General features: G+C 39.3%; 2 protein-coding genes and 1 long non-coding RNA gene across 3 annotated transcripts; all 3 read right to left on the minus strand.

Annotated features, from left to right (window-relative positions):
• Positions 1 to 605: 605 nt before the first annotated feature.
• On the minus strand, positions 606 to 6,172 carry LOC124120879. Its single transcript, XM_046483775.2, has 10 exons — positions 6,066 to 6,172; positions 5,609 to 5,720; positions 5,158 to 5,207; positions 4,772 to 4,814; positions 4,550 to 4,635; positions 4,324 to 4,384; positions 4,113 to 4,216; positions 3,666 to 3,741; positions 3,229 to 3,288; positions 606 to 2,161 (listed from the first exon to the last, which is right to left on the minus strand). Exons 3-10 carry the CDS (start codon positions 5,164 to 5,166, stop codon positions 1,503 to 1,505), a joined length of 1,098 nt encoding a protein of 365 aa, XP_046339731.2. The 5' UTR covers positions 5,167 to 5,207; positions 5,609 to 5,720; positions 6,066 to 6,172; the 3' UTR covers positions 606 to 1,502.
• A 249-nt stretch (positions 6,173 to 6,421) lies between these two features.
• On the minus strand, positions 6,422 to 9,131 carry LOC125377563. The gene is made up of 5 exons (XR_007219744.1): positions 9,089 to 9,131; positions 8,762 to 8,865; positions 8,447 to 8,510; positions 6,641 to 6,681; positions 6,422 to 6,462 (listed from the first exon to the last, which is right to left on the minus strand). It is a non-coding gene; the product is annotated as an uncharacterized LOC125377563 (long non-coding RNA).
• Positions 9,132 to 9,244: 113 nt separating this feature from the next.
• On the minus strand, positions 9,245 to 20,202 carry LOC125377335. Its single transcript, XM_048390367.1, has 8 exons — positions 20,040 to 20,202; positions 17,186 to 17,284; positions 12,943 to 14,447; positions 12,492 to 12,533; positions 12,087 to 12,221; positions 10,367 to 11,087; positions 10,088 to 10,257; positions 9,245 to 9,387 (listed from the first exon to the last, which is right to left on the minus strand). The coding sequence occupies exons 4-8, from the start codon at positions 12,523 to 12,525 to the stop codon at positions 9,245 to 9,247; spliced, it is 1,203 nt and encodes a 400-aa protein (XP_048246324.1). The 5' UTR covers positions 12,526 to 12,533; positions 12,943 to 14,447; positions 17,186 to 17,284; positions 20,040 to 20,202.
• Positions 20,203 to 21,631: the final 1,429 nt, after the last annotated feature.

The following is a 21,631-nucleotide window of genomic DNA, read 5'->3' on the forward strand; positions in this document are numbered from 1 at the left end:
ATAGCACAAGGTTGAATCGGTATTGTTTGAAAGCTTATAAAAAGAGCTTTCCTCTGATATATTGCATGATATCATGAATGTAAAACTACAAAATTGCATATCATTTTTAAAAATCATGGCGGCTATCTTGGACATGGCGGCCATTTTTGAACATTAATTACATATCCTACTTATCAATGCCTTTTTTTAAAAGAAACGGTCATTGTATAAAAAATGACCTTTTCATTATTTCGAATGTGGAAGCATGTGGAATATAGTAATTAACTTTTGCAATGTTTCACTTCCACTTTTAATAGAATATCTTACGAACAAGGTCATATAATGATATATAATAATGTTTTCATAATTTGACAAAAACATGTATATATTATAATTCCTTTCCATTTCATACATTCACCCTGCACACTGTATGTTCCACCGCAAAATATATACATCCCCTGACCATGCTATATTCACTTACCGTATTCGACGTAATAAGCGCCCCGTTCTAATAAGCGCCCACAGTGATATTAGCTAAAATATTGGCTAGTGAACAATCCCAATTAGCACCCCTTCCGATTGATCAATATTCACGAGACTTATTTATTCGCGTATGATATGCACTCGTGTGTTATATGCAACTTAATTATGGGCAATTAAATTAAGGAAAAATATATCTGTCGTACATGAACACGAAATTTATCTTTCAACTCTGTTTTTTCTCTCACCAAAATAATATTTTGATAAGAGCCCCTTACTTCTAATTTTTAGAGGGTCCTGGGCGCTTTTACGTCGAATACGGTAATATAAAGACAAAACCAAGTCTTAGCTGAAATATGTCAAAACATTGTCCTCGTGCTCATTAAACAGAGCTTAAATAATTTTCTGCCGAAACTGTAAATGTATGGGGACATTAAAATGTCGATCCGACTATGTCGTTTTAGGCATTTGACAAGATATGTCACTGTGAATTTATATCAAATAATTGAGAATTCGACATAAATAGACTTAATAGGAATGTTTTAGAGGAACTGATTATTCTTGTGTGTTCTAGTCATAGTCAGCAACCAATTAAAAAAGAAATTTGTGAATGGTAACGTACATGTATGTTATTTCTAATAACACGTATGACAATAATAATTAAACGCTTTATAAAAAATAAAAACGCTCTATAGTGTATTGCATAATGGAAAAGTAAAGTCTTTTAAAACGTTTGATATATTATTATTACAGTAAACTACGGTTATAACGAACACGCTTATAACGAACTGACAGATATAACGAACTTATTTTTTAGTCCCGTCCATTTGATGTATATATGCTGTATATATGCTTAGAACGAACTACGGTTATAGCGAACTAAAGTTAGTGGTCCCTTTGAGTTCGTTTTAACCGTAGTTTACTGTAGATATTAACAGGGATCACACCTGTCACTGCTGCAGTTGTAGTCCAGCTACCATAATGATTGTTTCATGGCTTCAGTTGCTTCGTGCTGTGTCACGTCCTATGGAAATAGTCTTACTCTATGACACTGCTTTGTAAATGAGATCACGTTTTGTTTCAGTCATTGCGATGTCCTCGCCACTGACCAACTTCATCCTGACAGTGTAGCGATCCCATCGTGGAGTTACTCCAAACACGGGGTAAAGGCTTTCTCTGAACACAACATCAAACTTGCCTAAAACAATCTCTCTGTTCAAATCAATGAAGGAGACTCTCCCTCTCCCCACATCCAGCACAACGCCATAGTGGAGGGTGGCTTGTGTGCCAGAGGTTAGGGCCACAGCATCAGGAAAACAATTGACGTGTTCCTTCTCCTTAAAGACTTTAGCACACACACCATTGTGGATGTCACAGTCCTCTAGACACACACACCAGGAGCGCGGTTGATAACAAACCCAACGTTCTCTGTCAACCTGTGCTTCCTCTACCACCCCGAAGTCCAAGACGATTCTCCACCAGCCTTTTATCACGCCCACATCAGAATGGATCTCCCAGTATTGGGAGGTAGGCAGGGTATTGGTCAGATCAATAAGGGTGGAACTGCATGTTCCCCAATACATTTGAAATTTGTGATTGTCAGAAGATTGTGATTTGCCTGGCGAGTTCACCAATTCACCTTGTTTAGTTATGTGGTAGCAGTTTGTGTCAATGCGTGATGCGTCCAGATTTAGTCTTGGACCTGAAAATTGGAGCGGGTATGAGTGTCAAATTGAATCAAGTATACGGGTTTTAAGATAGCGTCAATGACAACTCTATCACACGACATGTTCAAACACGCCGACAAGAGTAAATTTTCCACTAATTTCATTCAGCATAATGACAAACTTAATGAAAACTTCTCTTGAAAGTAAAAGTCTTCTGAAGTTTACCCGGAAAACAATATGTGAAATACGGGACTTCCTCATAGATAAAATCTATTTGTGGAAAGACATTTCGGGAAGACATTGGCATTTCCATGGGCACTAATTGTATTCCCCGTCTTTATGCTTAAGAATCTGAATTTCCGCTCGGATTTAGAAAATCTAAACAAGGGAATTTGGCCAAGACATTTATGTAAAATTTCAGATACATCAATGATCTGATACCGTTCAATAATTGTCAAATAGCCAATTCCTTTCCTGTGATTTACCCACCTGAACTAAACATTTATGATGCCATAAAGTATCAAGAATGTGTTACAAAAGGAATCACTATTTCTTTTTGTCGAGCAATACCAGCACCTCCAGCCTTCTACAACTATTGTTTGTTTGTTTGTTGTTGTTGTTTTTATTTAACGCTGCACTCAGCAAAATTCCAGCTATATGACAGCAGTTTGTAAACAATCGAGCCTTGAAAAGACTATCCAGTGATTGATATCATAACCATCGATCCACGCAATTGGGATACGATGACATGCATCAACCAAGTCAGCGAGCCTGACCATCCGACCCTGTTAGTCGCCTCTTACGGCAAGCATAGCCGCCTTTTACGACAAGAATGGGTTGCTGAAGACCTACTCTGCCCTGAGATCTTCACGGGTGTGCACACACTCTCTATCCCAGTATGTGAACCACTAGGCTACGAGACTGGTGGTAAATTACAATGTTTATAAGAATCTTATTATCTTTATTATAAGTTAGATCAAACGGGGGTCTCTACAACTATTGATATACGACTATCGATATACGATCACTGATCATGAGAGAATATACAGATTCAGTGCCTACAAGAACTCAAAACAAGTTCTAAATTCACCAACACACTCACATGCCACTAATCGACAGCATGCACGTGATATTCCAACAACTTGGATAGGACAGCCAAACTCTGAAAAGCAAATGGTTATTCATTCTCACAGCTTGTATTGCTACACAACAATTGCAACAGGTTTACTGTGTATTCATGAAATCTATGGTACATATTCATTAAAGCTAATGTACCATGATACACGTTTTCCAATTGACATTCAATGTTTATATTATCCTAACAGCGACAAACCCCTTTCCATATTTATAAGAAATGTCTGCCAAAAACAGAGAAGATCGTACGATTCCGTCAAAAAACACATGCAAAAGCAAGTTAAGTTAACTGTCCAGATGTGCCCCTTTCTCAGTTTCTAAAATAATGGTTGCTCACTGTTACCATGATTAAAAGTACTGGTGTATTAAAATTGCATTAAAATTACAATTAAGATTATATATTACTTAAGGCAACATCATTTTCTAAGCTGCAACTCTCAGTCTGGAACTTGGTTTGATTGATGTGGTCCTCGGTGATGATCTAGAAGAGGAAATAAGTTTTGTTCGGTATTATGGGAGTGGTAGTTTCAACACGAAGTTTAAATTGACTCTACAAGACTTTCGCGTTTTTATGTGAACACTTTCAGCAAAGGTATTCAGATAGATCAGACACTAAATCATCTATCAGCAACGAATTGGGCATTGGCAGTGTATGCCAGACAAATTCATAACAAATTCAGACACATATATAGTTCTGACTTACAACCTTGATGCAACTGATCAAGCTTATTGTATTGGTCCTGTATGCAAAGAAACAAGTTTCCCTCAGCATGTATAAATACTATTAAATTGTGTATTCTTCTATGTGACATGGTAAATTTAAATGTATTATCTAATATTAGCATTGCGTACCTGTTTTGTCATTGATAACAGCTCTTTTCTCCTCGCTGTTCCCAACTGGAACTCTGTCAGACTATAAGGCAATCCACTCTTAACGTTCCCATTTCTGTCGATGTCTGCAGATATGCAAGGGCAAATTAGAACAAATGAATAACAATAAGAGTGTGTTTTGAAATTTGCATTTGGATGATGTGTACGTCCGTGACGGTTAACAAAGTGTTACCTGGGATAATGTCTGTACCATTTCTATGCTTAATGGAGGATCCTTGATTTCCAACGAGAGCCTGGAACAAAAAATCTTTATACTTAACAAACATTGGTGCATTCAATCATTTGTAGGATCATAATCAGTTATGTTAACTTTTTGAGTCTGGGAAACCAGTGTATACAGATACAAGAATGTGTGTGTTGGGTACTTGGAAATATTACAGTTTACATTCAAGGCTCACCGATATCCATTCTGGTACCATTGATTCAAACTCAGCTATGACGTCAGCATTTCTTGTCAAGTGGTCCATCACGGCCTGCCATTCAACTGATGACGACAAGCAGTCACAAATAAAAGATGATTTTAGGTAAAATAAACACAACCCACTACAACATGTTTTCAAAATGACTACAAATGTAAATTATGAAAAAACCTATATCAGTATAACATGCAATGTACATACCAGTACTTAGAGAAACTCGTTGTTGTCTTTTGTGGTTTCTCTCCTGTAACAAATAGATAAAGTACAACAAATAGGTAGGTCTTCGGCATTCGAAAATATTCATACATTATAAATTTCAAATGCAAAATTAACATATTGCAAAATGCAATCTTAATAACCAAGTAATGCATCACGTGAGTCATGTTAATGTCAGCGTTATCAGGTGGTCTTCCATTGTGTTCAGTAGGTTATGGAAAGTGTTTAAAAACATTATTCATAAACACATGCTTATGATATCGTCGGGAGCGTACAATGCACTCTGCGTTTTGAAAGATATTTGTTATAATTATGGAAAGAGCTGTGTCGCTTATGTTTTATTTATTATCAATATGGTTCGACAATTTTACCTTCTCCATTTCTGTCACCTTGTTCTTTAGTTCAGCAATATCGTCACCATCTGTCAAATAATTTTCGATAAAAGAAATTAAAATAACGAAAGAGGAGCGCACATTTATCTTTTTTTATCTCTTTAATAAATTACATGTGGTAGTATATCAGATATCGAATGTTTGGTTTATTTAGATAAGCATGTGTATTGTTAATACAAAATGACCATTCAAAACATGGTACAGTATGAGATCGAGAGGACTGTATCCTCTAAGGATTTGTAAGGCGACATCATTCAGTGTATTTTCATATATTCATATATATATTTGTGCTTAATTATGATCACCAGAGAGGATTTTATAAATTATGTTAGGATATCATGCAGACAGCAGAGGTATATTAAGTTCACAAATGAGGGCTTTTTTCAGCCATTGCGGACAAGTAACAGTAATTTAAAAAAACCGACTGTACCTTTGAGTCTCTGATTCCTTTCAACTTCATCACTCTTTGTAAAACTGATACTACGGCTTCGAACACAACTCTCTGGGGAGCCCGTTTCACACTTTCTTCTTTTGTGCAGCTTCTACGGAAATACAGAGGCGTATGTGTTTCCTGAGGAAATATTGTGCTTTAATACCATCCCATTTTGATTTTCTATTAGACCGATATATACCAAACAGTACCTCGTTGTAGTCATCTTCGTAAGACAGCTTCGATGGCATTACTAACGAGATTACATTATGCCTGAGAAGGTTTTAGTATAAAGTGAAATTTCAGTTGATAAGGGCAACACGTCATTCGCGCCATATCAGTCACAGGGGACATATTTTTTCAACACATCGTCGTGTTATGCACGCATAACACATGCTACATGTACAGGTATGACAAATGAAATATCTTAATTGATATATCATTAATAACTACTTACGTTTAGTGGTGGGTTCTTTCTTTTTTCAATACGTTTGTCCTCCCCTAAATCAGAAATCAAAGACGCAGATATATTACGTGTACGTCGTTTTATTTTGAGTTGTATATTACGACTGAACATCTGACGGTCCCTGTCTTTCACGTTTTAGTGAGTGAGTGAGTATGGTTTTACGCCGCTTTTAGCAATATCACGGCGGGGGACACCAGAAATGGGCTTCACACATTGTACCCACGTCGGGAATCGAACCCGGGTCTTCGGCGTGACGAGCGAACGCTTTAACAACTAGGCTACCCGACCGCCCCCTTTCACGTTTTAACTGTGGAATAATTACCATTCAAAGTGAAAACGAACCTTTGTTCCGAAACAGGATGTTATCAGCACCAGTGACACCCATTGCCTGAAACATACCAATCTTCACAATTCGAATCAAACACACAAAATGTTTTTAAGTCTTTTCATTAAATTAAATCAGTGTTTCTGGTACCTCCTTAAGGTGACCATACAGGTGTATTACAAAGGTCAATTATGACAACGTATGTCAAATGGACAAACAATGATATATAATTAGTAATTACCCTTTCAACGTTGATGTGGTGTTCATTCAAACTCTTTGCGACTGAAACAAATTAAAACAGTATTGAGATACATTAGTGACTCGGAGGCTTATTTTCTTTCTCGTCTAAAGAATGGCACAACTGTTCTATACTGAGGTGTGGTGCTAGTTAAGTGGAGCATACTTAAAATATGACTACTATTTATTTGAATGTATCAATCCAAGCCACGTTAACGATTCACATATGCATATATCCTCACTACCAAAAAAAACGCGAACCATAGAAACATATGGGAAGTATGTCAGCTGAGTGAGTGAGTGAGTATGGTTTTACGCCGCTTTTAGCAATATTCCAGCAATATCACGGCGGGGGACACCAGAAATGGGCTTCACACATTGTACCCATGTCGGGATTCGAACCCGGGTCTTCGGCGTAACGAGCGAACGCTTTAACCACTAGGCTACCCGACCGCCCCTTGTCAGCTGAGAAGAGGTGTTTCCAATGTGAACTAATAAATGACAAAACTAACACTCAGTTTTGTTACCACAGAATGTATTTACAGTAAACTACGGTTTTAACGAACACGCTTGTAACGAACTGACGGATATAACGAACTTACTTTTTTGGTCCAGACTATTTGCTGTAGTTATGCTGTATATATGCTTATAACGAACTACGGTTATAACGAACTAAAATTAGTATTCCCCTTGAGTTCGTTATAACCGTACTTTACTGTATTCTTATCACGACATGCTGCACGTGGTTTTCAAACTTTACACGCTAATCCTACACGAGACAAATGGTGCATCTCGAGTCATGGATCGCATGTGCTGCGTTGAACAGCGTCGGTTCACACAACATACCAGTAGGTTCGTTTGTGCATCGAACAATCCCTTGAATAGGAGTGATTCTTCATATATTAACCAACATGTATGGTATTCGCGTTTCGTTTGGTAGTGAGTACGGGGGCAGGGGTGGCCCAGTCGTCTAAGGCGTCGCGATTCGCTGTGCAGAGTTGCGTCCCTTGGGCACGCCAGAAACCTATGATTGTGGGTTCGAATCCCGGTTCGCCCCGATTACGTTTCTAGGTTTGTCAGCACCATACCCGTGCTCGTGGGTTTCACCGAAGTGGTAAACGTCTGAGACCTGCATCACATCAGACTTTCCTCCCACATTAAGCTGACACGACGTGATATAACTGGAATAATGTTAAACCCAACTCACTCAATGGTAGTGAGTACATAATTAGTCAAAGCGTTCTTCAGATTATGTCAACGTCACCGATATATATCTTTGCTTGATGACCGAATTATATTCAACTCTTTAACATCTAATGCGAGTCTCATTCTTGTTTCCCACTGACAATAATGTGCTCTAGAAGAAACGGACAACACAACAGACAAGATTATTATGTGGCGACTTATTATCTCTCTTACGAAAAACTTTTAACACACGCTCACAGCAATCTTGCACCTTCTTGCCAGAGAAGACATCGGTCACATCCACCTGCACATACACATCCTATCGTTTACATTTGGTGAACTGACAAACAGACCAAAAATAAGAAGATTACGTTGCACAAATGATACTGTGAAAGTAAAGCAAGCAATGTCAAAGGTTTCTCAATGCAAGTATTCTGTTTGAACGAAAGACCCAAAGTGGTCGGTAAATTTGTCTTTTGCCGAATAACTTAAATTAAAATAGCGTAAAATACAGACTACTGTAAACACTCGTTAAAGTTTAACTCACTTACTAACTTAAACATATTGAACGGTTTAGGTAGGGCGTGAAAAATTCTATCGCAACCTCTGCAATTTCTATACATACCGTCACGCAAGAAGAACACCTTTTCCTGGTTATAGAGGATTGACCGCTTTTCCTTTGTCATCGACTATGGTAGAATGATATTGACGATTGGAATTATTACATATTAAAATGCATAGAATGTTAAGAAATTGATGGACTTATTGATGGACAATGAATGTTGAGACATCAGCAGTTGCATGAGCTGTACAGTCCTTTCAAAAGGTTCAGAAATTATGGAAAGTATTTTCCAGTGATTTTATTTGTGTATATTTTTAATCTTATGGTAGGCATTATCAGAATGCAAAGAACTGATAAATAGTTTCGAAGATCCATTACCATTTGTAAAAATCTGGATAAATCTCCTTTCTGATCGAGAATTGTCCCCAGCGTTTTCTTCTCTCCTAATGTAACGGCTGAAGTACTGTCATCGCATCCATCAACTGCAGAGGAAGGTAATCAATGTTAATTCAGTACATCTACATACGTACATCTACATATTATTTTTGAACCCAATAAACAACAATAGAAACTGTCGGTTCCCTTGTGCGTGATAATATATGTTTGACTTTGAGGTAAATGTGTATTTTAGTACATGTAATTTTTCGCCATATTGAAATCACGTTACTCAAGGTTTGTAAGACAAAATACTTCAAATACTGGTACCTTTTCCTGACACGGGCTTTATTTGATCTGCACGGCCCTTCTGAAATGTAATTTTGTTTCTCATTTTGACAAATAACCTCATATTTCTGTATTCTTTGAACATGCTTAGAATATACACCAAACATTCCCGTAATCATTGGTGGAATTATTATCCTATTAGTCAAGATGTACATTAATTATTGCACAATAGCTAGCCTTCGTATTTGAACTGACACTTGCCTGTAAACGACTCTTCAGATGAACTAGCCCTAGGACGTCTAATTCCCGGTTGAGGTAGGCTATATGTTTTTGACGTTCAGCTGAAATATAAGAAAAATAAACTTAGCAAAATAATATTTGATATAAATAAAAAACTACTTTCATCGTGTACTCATAATTACCAAACTGTTTCATTTGTTTTGTTATAAGTACTGTATACGTGTTGTAATATATTTCGTCTAAGAATAACACAATTATTTCATGCAGTATGTTTTGGAAAAGACGTATCTATTGAAACAAATGTAACAAATGTAACAAATGTTATATTCCGGATAACACTTTCTCAGTAAGGTACAGATTCTGGTTTGGGGTGTGTGTGTGTGTGTGTGTGTGTGTGTGTGGGGGGGGGGGGGGGGGGGGGGGGGTTGAGGTGTCTCACTCTGGCCTTGTGGGTGGACGGGATTCAACCCAAAACAGTACGAGAATCTGTACTTTACTAAGAAAGTGTTATCCCAAATATAACATTTGTTACATATGAAACATAAGTATAAACTTTTAGTTTTCCATGCAATTGGATTTACGTGACTGGTTTGAACCTATATTTGTAAAAACACAGTAACATTCATTCTTCTTCTTGATAACATATCAGGCATTTGTATAGCATGTAACAATATCTAACCATTGTATCACTACAACAATTGCATTTCAAAGACAATTACACCTGTTTCATTAGTGTATGTGTCAGTCCCATGTACCATTCCTAAAACCTATTAAATTTCTGACAGCATGTCAAAGACAAACCTCCACTGTAGCGAAAATACCAGATGCTTTTAGGATGAAGTCCCAAATTTTCAATTTCACTCTGCGTACAGTCTGTAACTACGTTTTCAACTTCTGTTGGTAAACTTCTTCTTCTCAGTTCCTCCATAGCTTCATCCAGGGTAAACACGTGGGTGCAAACTGAAGTTCTTCTGAAACAGAATACATGATTGCTGCGATTGGTCAAGTAAAGTAGACGTTGTGACATAAGTATGCTCATATTATATCGTTATCGATGAACATCTACAAGATCAATCTAACCTTGCAAACTCCAAATGTCGACTTCTGCAGTACAAGATAAGCATTGTGGGACCTCCTTTATCAAGTCGGGATGCAACTTCATTTTGCAGAACATGGCCCCCGCAATACGGTTCAGCTAAAACCGACACTTCCTTGTTGCTGACATTTTCGGTCAGGATGCGAAATTGTTCAATTGTAAGTAGCCATAGTGTTGAGGCATCATTGGCAGCTCCAATAACATAACGAGTGACGGCAATGTAGTTCAGAAATGCACTAAGGACTTTGTTATATTTCTGAACAGACATTGATAGAGAACCAGTTACACAAATCCTTGATACCGCTTTCTTTATATTCGAAAGTACATTATCAAAGGCACTTTGTTCAGAAAGATCCTTCTCAGATATGAGGCCATACATTGAGCTGAACTGTTGATCAGTAAATCTCCGTATGGCATCATTCACACCTTTAGCTAGTGATAGATTATATCGCTTAGCTGTTGAGGAATTTGTGTCTACGTCCTTCACTACACTTAGGATTAAGGTTGGCTTCTTCTGTGTAATCAAACAAACGTCAAGAAGGACATTGTCAGGCTTAGGCTTCGCAGGAAAGTTTGCAGAAACAGCAAGGTTCCTTGCTATGTACGCAAGACCAACGCTGTTTGATGCATGGAGACGTTGTTTTAATAGCAGTGACAGGCGTTGCCCCTCTTGGTCCAAAACTCTTGGATAAATAGCGACATGATCTGGAATGTGAAGGATAGCAATTGGACTGTCACCATATATTTTATTTATATGATACATGGTGCTTATTATATAAACGAAACGCTTGATTCAAACAAAATGGCAAAGACTTCCTCAGTATATACCCTGATAATACGTAGCCCTGACATACATATAGAAAACTAAACTCGCTCCCATGTAATACAAGTTTTATGAAACTCGTCAGTAGTTCTGGTATCTGACGAGCGCAATTCTCGTGCAATACCAATTTTATGAAACTCGTGAATAATTCTGTTATGTATTAAACTCCTCTCAGTGATCAGTCACCTTCACACGCAATGTCGTTGAATAATGTTGGGAGTTTTCAATATTTGTTAGTGAAACTCGTTCCCGCAGTACATATTCAAGCGCTTTGGTATACTGAACACTGTGTTTAAACGGGTGATCTCCACACGGGCAAGAAATAAATGTATATATGTTTGTATCAACAGATGATATATTCATATCATATGTTTCAATGCACCAAATACTAGTAGCTACTGCTCACATGACAAAAGCCCATAAACCATATAGTTTCATTCGAGTTAGACACGCTTTGGTGAGCACCTGGTCCATATAATTCATATGATGTTTACAGCTATTTTGCTTTTCATGTCCATTGGAATCTTGAAGATAATCGAGACTGGTTATTCCTGGCGTTGACTTTTTACATATATTTGAGTGAGTGAGTGAGTATGGTTTTACGCCGCTTTAAGCAATATTCCAGCAATATCACGGCGGGGGACACCAGAAATGGGCTTCACACATTGTACCCATGTCGGGAATCGAACCCGGGTCTTCGGCGTGACGAGCGAACGCTTTAATCACTAGGCTACTCGACCGCCCCTACATATATTTGATAACCACTTGAGACTACTGTGTATGTTTGAAGAAAAATTATCTTTATTAAGTATCGAATGTCTTACGATTTGTTTCCTTTGTGCAGAAACACATTTAAGAAATGGCATACAAGCAGTAGTCACCTGCACGTTCATCATGTTCTATCAAAACATGCTGTTTTATCCTCTCTTGACCGTTGCCTATCTGCTTGACTTGGGGTGGACGCTGGTCAAATGATTTGATGGCAATGTCCGTAACGTGGTCCATATTCAGAGTAGCTGAAAGATGTGAAGATTGATAACAGATCAAACATTGACATTACCAAGATAAATGTTTTAACATTAATCATCTAAGACTCGACTATTGACACGTTGCCGTGACGTAAACTCAGCGTGAAATATCACTTCCTCATTCGCATGTACCTTTAATGTCGCCATTTGTCACCTACATTTGACCATATTGGTGCATGTACAAAATAGACGTATATTTGGAACTGCAACACAGAGCAATATGCAAGTGTTATCAATCAGTAATATCAATTTTCTCACCGTCTAATATTTGCTTTGGACCTTCCATCGCCATGGTGAACACTGAAAAAAGAAAATGAGAGCAACGTTTTAACAGATTAATATGACATCGTCTCCATCATCAGCAGCAACAGCATCATCATCATCATCTCCATAGGATAATTTGTGACAACCAGAAGTTTTGAAGTCGGAGACCTCGTATGCAATGTATACTACTTAAAAGAAGTTGAGGATCACCTGATTCTTTCATATTACAATAGTTAATCACTCATGCCATGACAGATTAACATTACCAATATGAAAGAATTGGGTGATCCTTAACTTCTTTTGAGTAGTATATATGGGGAAACAAATGAAGCAGCATTGTCATTCCTTAATATGTATTTTTGTCATGGGAAATGAGCAAGCAAGCAATTACATAAAGGACACATGCAGTCTTTTCTCAAGCAAACAATACACAAAACGTACGAACCTTTTCTCAAATTTCAGACAAGTGTTCCTTCATGAGCCGCATGTACCATTCATTGACATCTAACCTGTTCAATGTATTTTGATTGATAACTTCATATGACGCAGGCCCGTGTTTGTCATAAAACATGATTCCGTCCACTGCTCCAACTGCAACTTCTAGAACGTAGTAGCCTGGTTTATTTTGAACGCAATGGAAGGCAATCTTTAGGAATTCATCTACTTCAGAAGAGTTCAACTGTAAGTGAAGAGTTGTGTTGTCATAAGACAGCATCAGCATTTCATCAACAATGTTCTTGAGAAGTATGTTTATTAAATCTGTATGACGTTCCTCCTCAAGTTTAAATCCATCAATTTCAACTGTTTTGGACTTGTAGGAACCCCGTTCAACTACCTTTTCAACAATACCCAAGTAAAACGAGCCCCCTCCTTCTATTTTTGAAAACGCGCTTATGTACTGTCCTAATTTTAATTCCTTCCAGATGTAGTCACTTAGTTTACTATTTTCTCTAAGCAGTTCTTCTTTGAGAGTGACATCTTGATGTGTAAAACCCTTCACTTGCACACAACGACGCTCTTGTATATCTTCACCTGTTATGCCTCTTATTCTGGCTCGTCTATCCTCAAACACTGTCTTGTCTCTTAGAAACGTCTTCACTGTGCTGTTTGTGGGATCTTCAATGCTGTTATCCAAGGGTATCTTTGTATTGAAATCTGCAGTAACGACTGTTGTAGATGGCAAGACAATGACTGCAACAAATTCTCTGAAGATAGTGTCTTCAACAGGTAACCAACACTTTTTGTAAACGTTAACAAAAAGCTTTCCGTCCTCGATTATAGAATTAAGTTTGTCATCAATCAGTTCATGTAAATAGTCCAGGCATTTGTCATTTTCTGCAAGACCTGCTAAATGTATTAACACTGCTCCCCCTCTACTGTTGCGGAGTGCCGAAATCTTTATCAAAAGTTCACTTATGAATGCGTTTCTTTTACATTTTCTTGACACGTTTTTATTACTTGCACTGCGCTGCCCTGTTGATGTGTTTCTTTGCCTTGATCTGCTGCGATTCCTTGTTCTGCTGCGATTCCTTGACCTGCCGCGATCTTCTGACCTGCTGCGATTCCTTGACCTGCCGCGATCCTTTGACCTGTTGCGATCCTTTGACCTGCTGCGATTCCTTGTTCTGCTGCGATTCCTGGACCTGCCGCGATCCTTTGATCTGCTGCGATTCCTTGCGCTGCTGCGATCTTCTGACCTGCTGCGATCCCTTGCGCTGCTGCGATCTTTTGACCTTCTTCGATTTCTTGTCTTGCTGTAAACCTTTGAACTGCTGCAACCTTGTGATTCGCGATGCTCTTTTGATTTTCTGTGATCCTTTGTTCCGTTTGACTCTGTTTGTGGATTGATCAAGGTGACATCTACATGAATTGGTAAGTATCTACTTTCAGGTAAAGGGATATCCCGCGAATCAGTTTGAGCTATAGCCAAGCATTGTCGACATTGGGAACCTGAAAAGGAGTCAAAAGCAACATGAGATATTTTATCATTTGTTGGGATGGATGTTTGGAACATATAACTGCTCTTAAGAAATACTTGTCGACGTTTACTACAGAGTTTCGTCACGTTTAATGATCTGATCTGTCTCGGATTATCGTCAGAAAACAATCTACCCAATTCACATTTTGTGTGAGTAGACAAAAAGTTCCACATTTTACTGTTGGGGCCTTTATTTAAAAATCTCAAAAAGACCTGTATTGATGTAATTGCTTAAATGTAGTAATCGTCACAGTAATAATGAAAGGTGTGTCACACCTGGATGCACATAATGAAATATTATCATTAAACCAGTGGTTGATAGTAGAAGACGTTGGTATAAGGGAAAACACTCAGCTAGGTTCCATATTGTAACTGAGCGCCAAACTAACGTTCATTGAACGCTCCAAATTTCTTCTCATTAGTTCGCTCTATGGAATGATCATGTTGTAATGTATTATGGGCAGGCACCCCCCTCTACTGAATAGACCGCCTCCGTGGTCTAGTGGTAGAGCGTCCGCCCGGAGAGCGGAAGGTCCGGGGTTCGATCCCCGGCCGTGTCATACCAAAAGACGTTAAAAGATGGTACTTGTTGTTACCCTGTCTGGCGCTCGGCATCAAGGGGCTAAGACAAGGACTGGTCGGCTTGGAGTCAGTATACTGTGTCTGAGTGGGATATTCATGTTAAACTGCGGCATGGTATCTCAGTGAGCTAGCACTATAAATCGGCATCAGTCCGGACTAGTACAAGCAGCCACACAAACACACACACGTACATGCACGTCGCTATATAAGTGCAATAATCTTGGACGCGACGTTAAACCCAATTTAACCTCACCTCACTACTGACTAGACCTTCTCTCTCAAATAATTATTGAAACCATATGCATCGGATACCTCCGGGAACGTTTAGTACCCTGGAATCTAAACGGGGTATACATTCAAGAAAACCTCGCGTCTTTTAAATGTTGATATTAGGATTGAATGCACGAATGACTTTACAATTTCATGCAAATGTGGAAACAGTTCATATGTAAGCTACTAGTATATGTACCTCCTGTACATTTCATTTATTTTCTGTTTTCAAAAACTGCAGTCACGCTTTAAACCAATTGACCCACTGACTCATTTTAGTGGACATTGCACACATTTGAGTGCAATAATTTTGACCGCGACGTTAAACCCCATTTCACCTCTCCTCTACATTTACTAACATGGACAAGTGATCCGGGAAATATAAAGTAATAAACCTGAGGTTCCTAACATGTTTTAGTCCGCTCCCCTCCCCACTTGAGGTTTACTGGTGAGAATTAGAGGAAGGAGCATGGGGTTATCAAGGGTCGTTGCTCGAATCGGCTGAGACTCGATTATTTACAGGAATATCACTGAAATATTGCTGACTGTTGCGGAATCTAGAGAACTTGAGGACGCGTCTAGTTTGGTGAAATTCTCATTAAAAACATGTTATAACCAGTTCTGAATTCAATTATGAATTAATAGTGAACAATCATTACGTAATACGCGAATATACACTGCAACAGCTGAACACATATCTTACAAACACACGTTACTAGCGTAGCCTTATAGTGTATATTATAGGTTACCCTGTCATCTAAGGCACCGAAATTTGATGTGCACGCCAGAAATTTGGGTACGGCAGAAACCTATGGTGATGGTTTGTCAGCACAAGAATTGGAATACTGTTAAAAGCGGCGTTAAACCCAAATAACGAACTCACTTATTTACAACTTAACAGTTTTACTCGTAAACGGTGTGGATGTTCGGAAAGGCATCGTGGGAATACATGACTTATGCAAGAAATGGTCATCCATAGTCGACCCATTACACGCGGACATAGTATTTAATTGGCACGAGCGCGATGTAGGAGGTGAGGTGAAATGGGTTTAACGTCGCGTCCAAGATTATTGCACTTATATAGCGACGTGCATGCACGTGTATGTGTGTGTGTGTGGCTGCTTGTACTAGTCCGGACTGATGCCGATTTATAGTGCTAGCTCACTGAGATACCATGCCGCAGTTTAACATGAATATCCCACTCAGACACAGTATACTGACTCCGAGCCGACCAGTCCTTGTTTTAGCCCCTTAATGCCGAGCGCCAGACAGGGTAACAACAAGTACCATCTTTTAACGTCTTTTGGTATGACGCGGCCGGGGATCGAACCCCGGACCTTCCGCTCTCCGGGCGGACGCTCTACAACTAGCGCGATGTAGGAAAACCTTATATATCCGACTGACGGTTTTGACTCTGTAGAGAGCATTTAAAGCGAAAGCTTTAGTTAAGTAATGAAAATAACCTACGGGGTTTGAGTTAAATTTGTTGTGGAACGAGACGGTCACATTTCATATAAAATGAATTACAATGAGGTCAATTTAGGCTTGATAAACGATATTTTATGTCTTCAGGAACTTCTTGATTAATCGCGGTCAATGTTTTGTTCTGTGTGATGTCCCTTGAACAAGCACGGTGCATTGCACAGAACAACATAGCACAGGGTATTATAAGAGAAGTGTTGGCTAGCCTACCACAAAGTGCTCATCCATATGGAACCAATTTGCATTCGGCAATATTACGTCTATATTGTGGCGCTCAAGGTGATCGAATCTGGGCAACTGGGCTTCTGAAAAGTAGGATGCAGTTTCTTTTCAGTGCTGTGTTTATATGTTGAGCTTTACTACTAAGCATACACACCTTGAAGTCTGTTGAATGTAATCTGATCAGCACCGACACTTTCATGTGCCATCTTTAAAGCACCTGTACGGTGTCATCATGTGGGAGGAATGTCTTCACCTGCAGGTGATAATATAAGTATATTAGCCATTATGATACAATGATCGTGTGTGTATTAACTTTCTGATATTTGCATAGCTCCATTTTAGCGATACTCCCTTCTGATTGGTCAGTTGAAGCCATTTGACGTCACAGTGCATCATTGTTGGGAAAATGACATGACGACATGCATTGTTCATTACGTCTCAAATTGATTACATTACGTCATCTGAACAACAGATTTCCTTCAGTGAAATTTCCTTTTGGGGTTGACATTTTCTTCATGTTCTCGTCAATGAGCCATATATAAAAATACCTGTTCCAAATCAGAATGGCTGATTATCCATCCCATGTGAATGATGACTGTAAGTCCCTGACATTCACTCGCGATAGATAATCCGTGTTTCCTCTTAGCCTATTGGTTATTCTCTAAACTTGTATACAGGCAGAATGTTTTCATCAATCACATTGTGGCCCCCGTATTGCCTCAAATTGGTCGTGGTGAGATACGTACATGATACACATATAAATAATAGTACATAGTCTCTTAACAGTTAATTCGGAAGCTTAAATGTGCTCCTTTTGTATGTAAAAATCGACCAAATGAAAAAAACGTCAGTGCCAGAGAACAAGAACAAGAACAATCCAGAAATAGATTTCACTGGGCTTAAAATGCAAATAGTGATGAAAATTATACGAATGGATCACTGAAAATCTATGATGACACCAGGTGTTCGCGAGAACTCTCCTCAACGAGTTAAGACCTTCCGCCATATTAATAACCAGAAACATGTTTTTGATATTCTTTCTACCTGTACAGTTTTATCACATGGCTGCCTTAATTATCGGATCGGATTTTTGGATCGGAATTAGTTCAAGCTGTATAGTTATACAAAATCAATCTGTGGTAGTGTGAGATCTCTCATGGACAGGGAACAGATCTGACATTCTGCCATGTATCTGAATCATACCGTTAGAGTGAGTGAGTGAGTTTGGTTTTACGCCGCTTTTAGCAATATTCCAGCAATATCACGGCGGGGGAAACCAGAAATGGGCTTCACACATTGTACCCATGTCGGGAATCGAACCCAGGTCTTCGGCGTGACGAGCGAACGCTTTAACCACTAGGCTACCCGACCGCCCCCATACCATTAGAAGTATCATAGACAAAACTGATCAATAGATCAGCCAAGCAGTTAGTACTTGATCATTGGTATGAAACCTTACAGGTCCCCGTTAGTTTTGTCCAAGCACCAGAATGCACAGGGCAACAGAATAGAATGACAACAACATGGTTATTGAGTGAGTGAGTGTGGTTTTACGCTGCTTTTAGCAATATTCCAGCAATATCGCGGCGGGGGACACCAGAAATGGGCTTCACACATTGTACTCATGTCGGGAATTGAACCCGGGTCTTCGGCGTGACGAGCGAACGCTTTAACCACTAGGCTACCCGACCGCTCCACATGGTTATTGAGATGAGTTGTTCAGCTGGGATTCACTCTGTATGAGAGGCTTCTTCGTGTATATAAAGAGGAACTCCACTTAGAATCAGTCTAGCATGAGCGATCGAATTTTCATGAATGATTGGTTACAACTGAACAAAGGGCTGTGAATACATAAATAGTCTATAGTCGTGAGAAGCGGACATCTTCAATGTTCCCAAGCCGCCTGATTTGATCCTGGTCTGACCCGAGAATACACAAATAGTAGCTTAGCGTACGTAAGTGTCAACTTACAACACGCCAATCAGATGGTCACAGTTGTACCTTAGCCATCTCGTACCAAGGAATGAGGCAACGAAATGTAGGCAACAAATAATAAGTGCTTTCCACCCAATCATGTACGTTTCTTATTGGCATGTTTATGTTTGGACAAGGCTACGGCAACATTTTGTATTAATGTTAATGCTACTCCATACAACCAAGAAACATTATTGCTAAATACAACATAATGACGAGTTACATTTCACCAATTTTGTTATATGCAACACAACATGCTTGTGGATTGTGTTTTGAATTCTTTCATGACAGATTCCCTGTGACAATGTTTCTTGGGTACCCGTGTTTCACCAAAATGGTAAATACCAAGTATATCTATCACTTCGGCCTTTCCTCCCACATTAAGCTGACACGCTATAATATAACTGAAATGCTGTTCAAATGGGCGTTAAATCCAACTCACTTACTCATATGATACAAGCATGGCGGCCCGTGAAAATCCAGGGTAGAATAGGTCTTCAGCAAACCATGCTTGCCGTAAAAGGCGACTATGCTGGTCGTGAGAGGCGACTAACGGGATCGGGTGGTCAGGCTCGCCGACTTGGTTGATGCATGTCATCGATCTCAATTGCGTGGGTCGATGCTCATGATATTAATCACTGGATTGTCTTGTCCAGACTCGATTATTTACAGACCGACGTCATATAGCTGTAATATTGCTGAGTGCGGCGTTAAACAAAACAACAACCCAAATCAAACAAATACAAGCATGGCTTTCAAGAGTACTCTATACCAAGCTATATATAAGGTACCTTCGTTTTCCCTCTTGTACTTTTAACAGCGGCAAAGAAAAGAGCACTTACCTCAAAGTTTACACCATGTCCTCATAGATGGCTGTTGGAGTTAGCTTATGACATGGGCAACAAGTGGTAGAATTATCACGTAGGGTCACCTCCCTTCAGATTTTCCCATGATCTGCAGACTAGTATCATTATCGATAAATAACTTCCTTTAAACACTCATGCCCGATTGTTGCTGAAATAACATTGACTCACCTGTAAAGAATCCTTTCAGGACAAACTGTTTGGTTTATTGCATGTTTTGGTAAAGTCCTCGTGTTGAGTCCATTTACCTCGTCCACGCCAACATAGTGTCACGCCAACATAGTGTCACGCCAACACACTGCCTGCGCATTGATCACACAGCAGCACGATATGTGAACACAATTGCTTTACCTGCCACAAACATCGCGTTAACAGCCGATCACTGTTGGTGTAATGTGGATTACTGCATCAATTATATAAAGCTGAATACAGTCGAATACAATTCGTTTTGTGTTACCTTCCTATTGTTTCCCTCGTGTTTTCAACAAATGGCGCGACGGACAAAACATCGATTGTGTTTGTTGACGCAATATACATTCCATGATAGGCCACCCTGATGTATTATCTTGCACTGCATAACAAAAGTCAGTTTCGAGTATCATATATTCAATAGAGACACATGACGGTGGGCAAGTCCCTACCTTACATTCTAATAGTGTGAGAGGCCGGTATTTTAGGTTTCATTAAAAAAACACAGCTCATAATTGGTTTTGTGTAAATAAAAAACTCAGCCTCCATCTGCTTTAAAAAAAAATACTCGTCCTCGATAAAAAAATATGGCCATGCTCATCAGTGAGTGAGTTGGGTTTAACGCCGCTTTTAACAGTATTCCAGTTATATCACGGCGTGTCAGCTTAATGTTGGAGGAAAGCCCGAAGTGATGCAGGTCTCAGACGTTTACCACTTCGGCGAAACCCACGAGCACGGGTATGGTGCTGACAAACCTAGAAACATAATCGGGGCGAACCGGGATTCGAACCCACAATCCTAGGTTTCTGGCGTGCCAAAGGGACGCAACTCTGCACAGCGAATCGCGGCGCCTTAGACGACTGGGCCACCCGTGCCCCCTCATCAGTACAGAGTAGTCCGTGAGCAAAGCCATAATCTTTGACAGAGAGACATCACAATGATAAGCAATATGTCTTTAGGCCTTTTTTATTAATAATCATTTCAAATCTTCAATTGCAAGAGGCCATAACATGCAAGTCTGCCTAACTCTTACGCTCTGTCGTCGCTTACATGACTCGCTGAGTGAGTGAGTGAGTATGGTTTTACGCCGCTTTAAGCAATATTCTAGCAATATCACGGCGGTCGACACCAGAAATGGGCTTCACACATTGTACCCATGTGGGGAATCGAACCCGGCACGACGAGCGAACGCTTTAACCACTAGGCTACCCCACAGCCCCTAATTCGTCGAAGCAAACTTAAGACAGTGCCCGATGACCGAAAAACTGAATAAACGATAAAATGATTTTAGAAATACAAAAATTCCGATGCCCAGGTTTAATCATGACGCGCCGATTCAATTTCTATTTCTATTTTTAGCCTTTATACATTGGAATTTCCTTCTGTACCAGTGTTTCAATATATTTCAATATGTTTTATATCTTTCTTTTCAGTATATGTCGGACATTAGCCTTCAGTAATCAGCAATGAGTCGTAATATTTTACTTCAGGTAGCACCTGTTCAATGGGAGACCAGTGCCAAACCCACACGATTCTGCCATCGGACCATGACAGGTCTGTGAACAACAAGCAGC

Source organism: Haliotis rufescens, unplaced genomic scaffold (assembly GCF_023055435.1).
Source record: "Haliotis rufescens isolate VD_foot unplaced genomic scaffold, xgHalRufe1.0.p SCAF_9, whole genome shotgun sequence".
NCBI classification, from domain to species: domain Eukaryota; kingdom Metazoa; phylum Mollusca; class Gastropoda; order Lepetellida; family Haliotidae; genus Haliotis; species Haliotis rufescens.

Excerpts from the sequence above, each read along its gene's own strand:
- LOC125377335 (XM_048390367.1), bottom strand. The coding sequence starts at position 12,525 with ATGGCGATGGAAGGTCCAAAGCAAATATTAGACG. Across the intron at positions 10,258-10,366 it reads CGACATTTGGAGTTTGCAAG|AAGAACTTCAGTTTGCACCC; the intron begins GTTAGATTGATC and ends ATTCTGTTTCAG. Across the intron at positions 9,388-10,087 it reads GTATTTTCGCTACAGTGGAG|CTGAACGTCAAAAACATATA; the intron begins GTTTGTCTTTGA and ends CTTATATTTCAG.
- LOC124120879 (XM_046483775.2), bottom strand. Across the intron at positions 4,385-4,549 it reads TGGTACCAGAATGGATATCG|GCTCTCGTTGGAAATCAAGG; the intron begins GTGAGCCTTGAA and ends TTTTTGTTCCAG. Across the intron at positions 4,217-4,323 it reads TGGTACAGACATTATCCCAG|ACATCGACAGAAATGGGAAC; the intron begins GTAACACTTTGT and ends GCATATCTGCAG.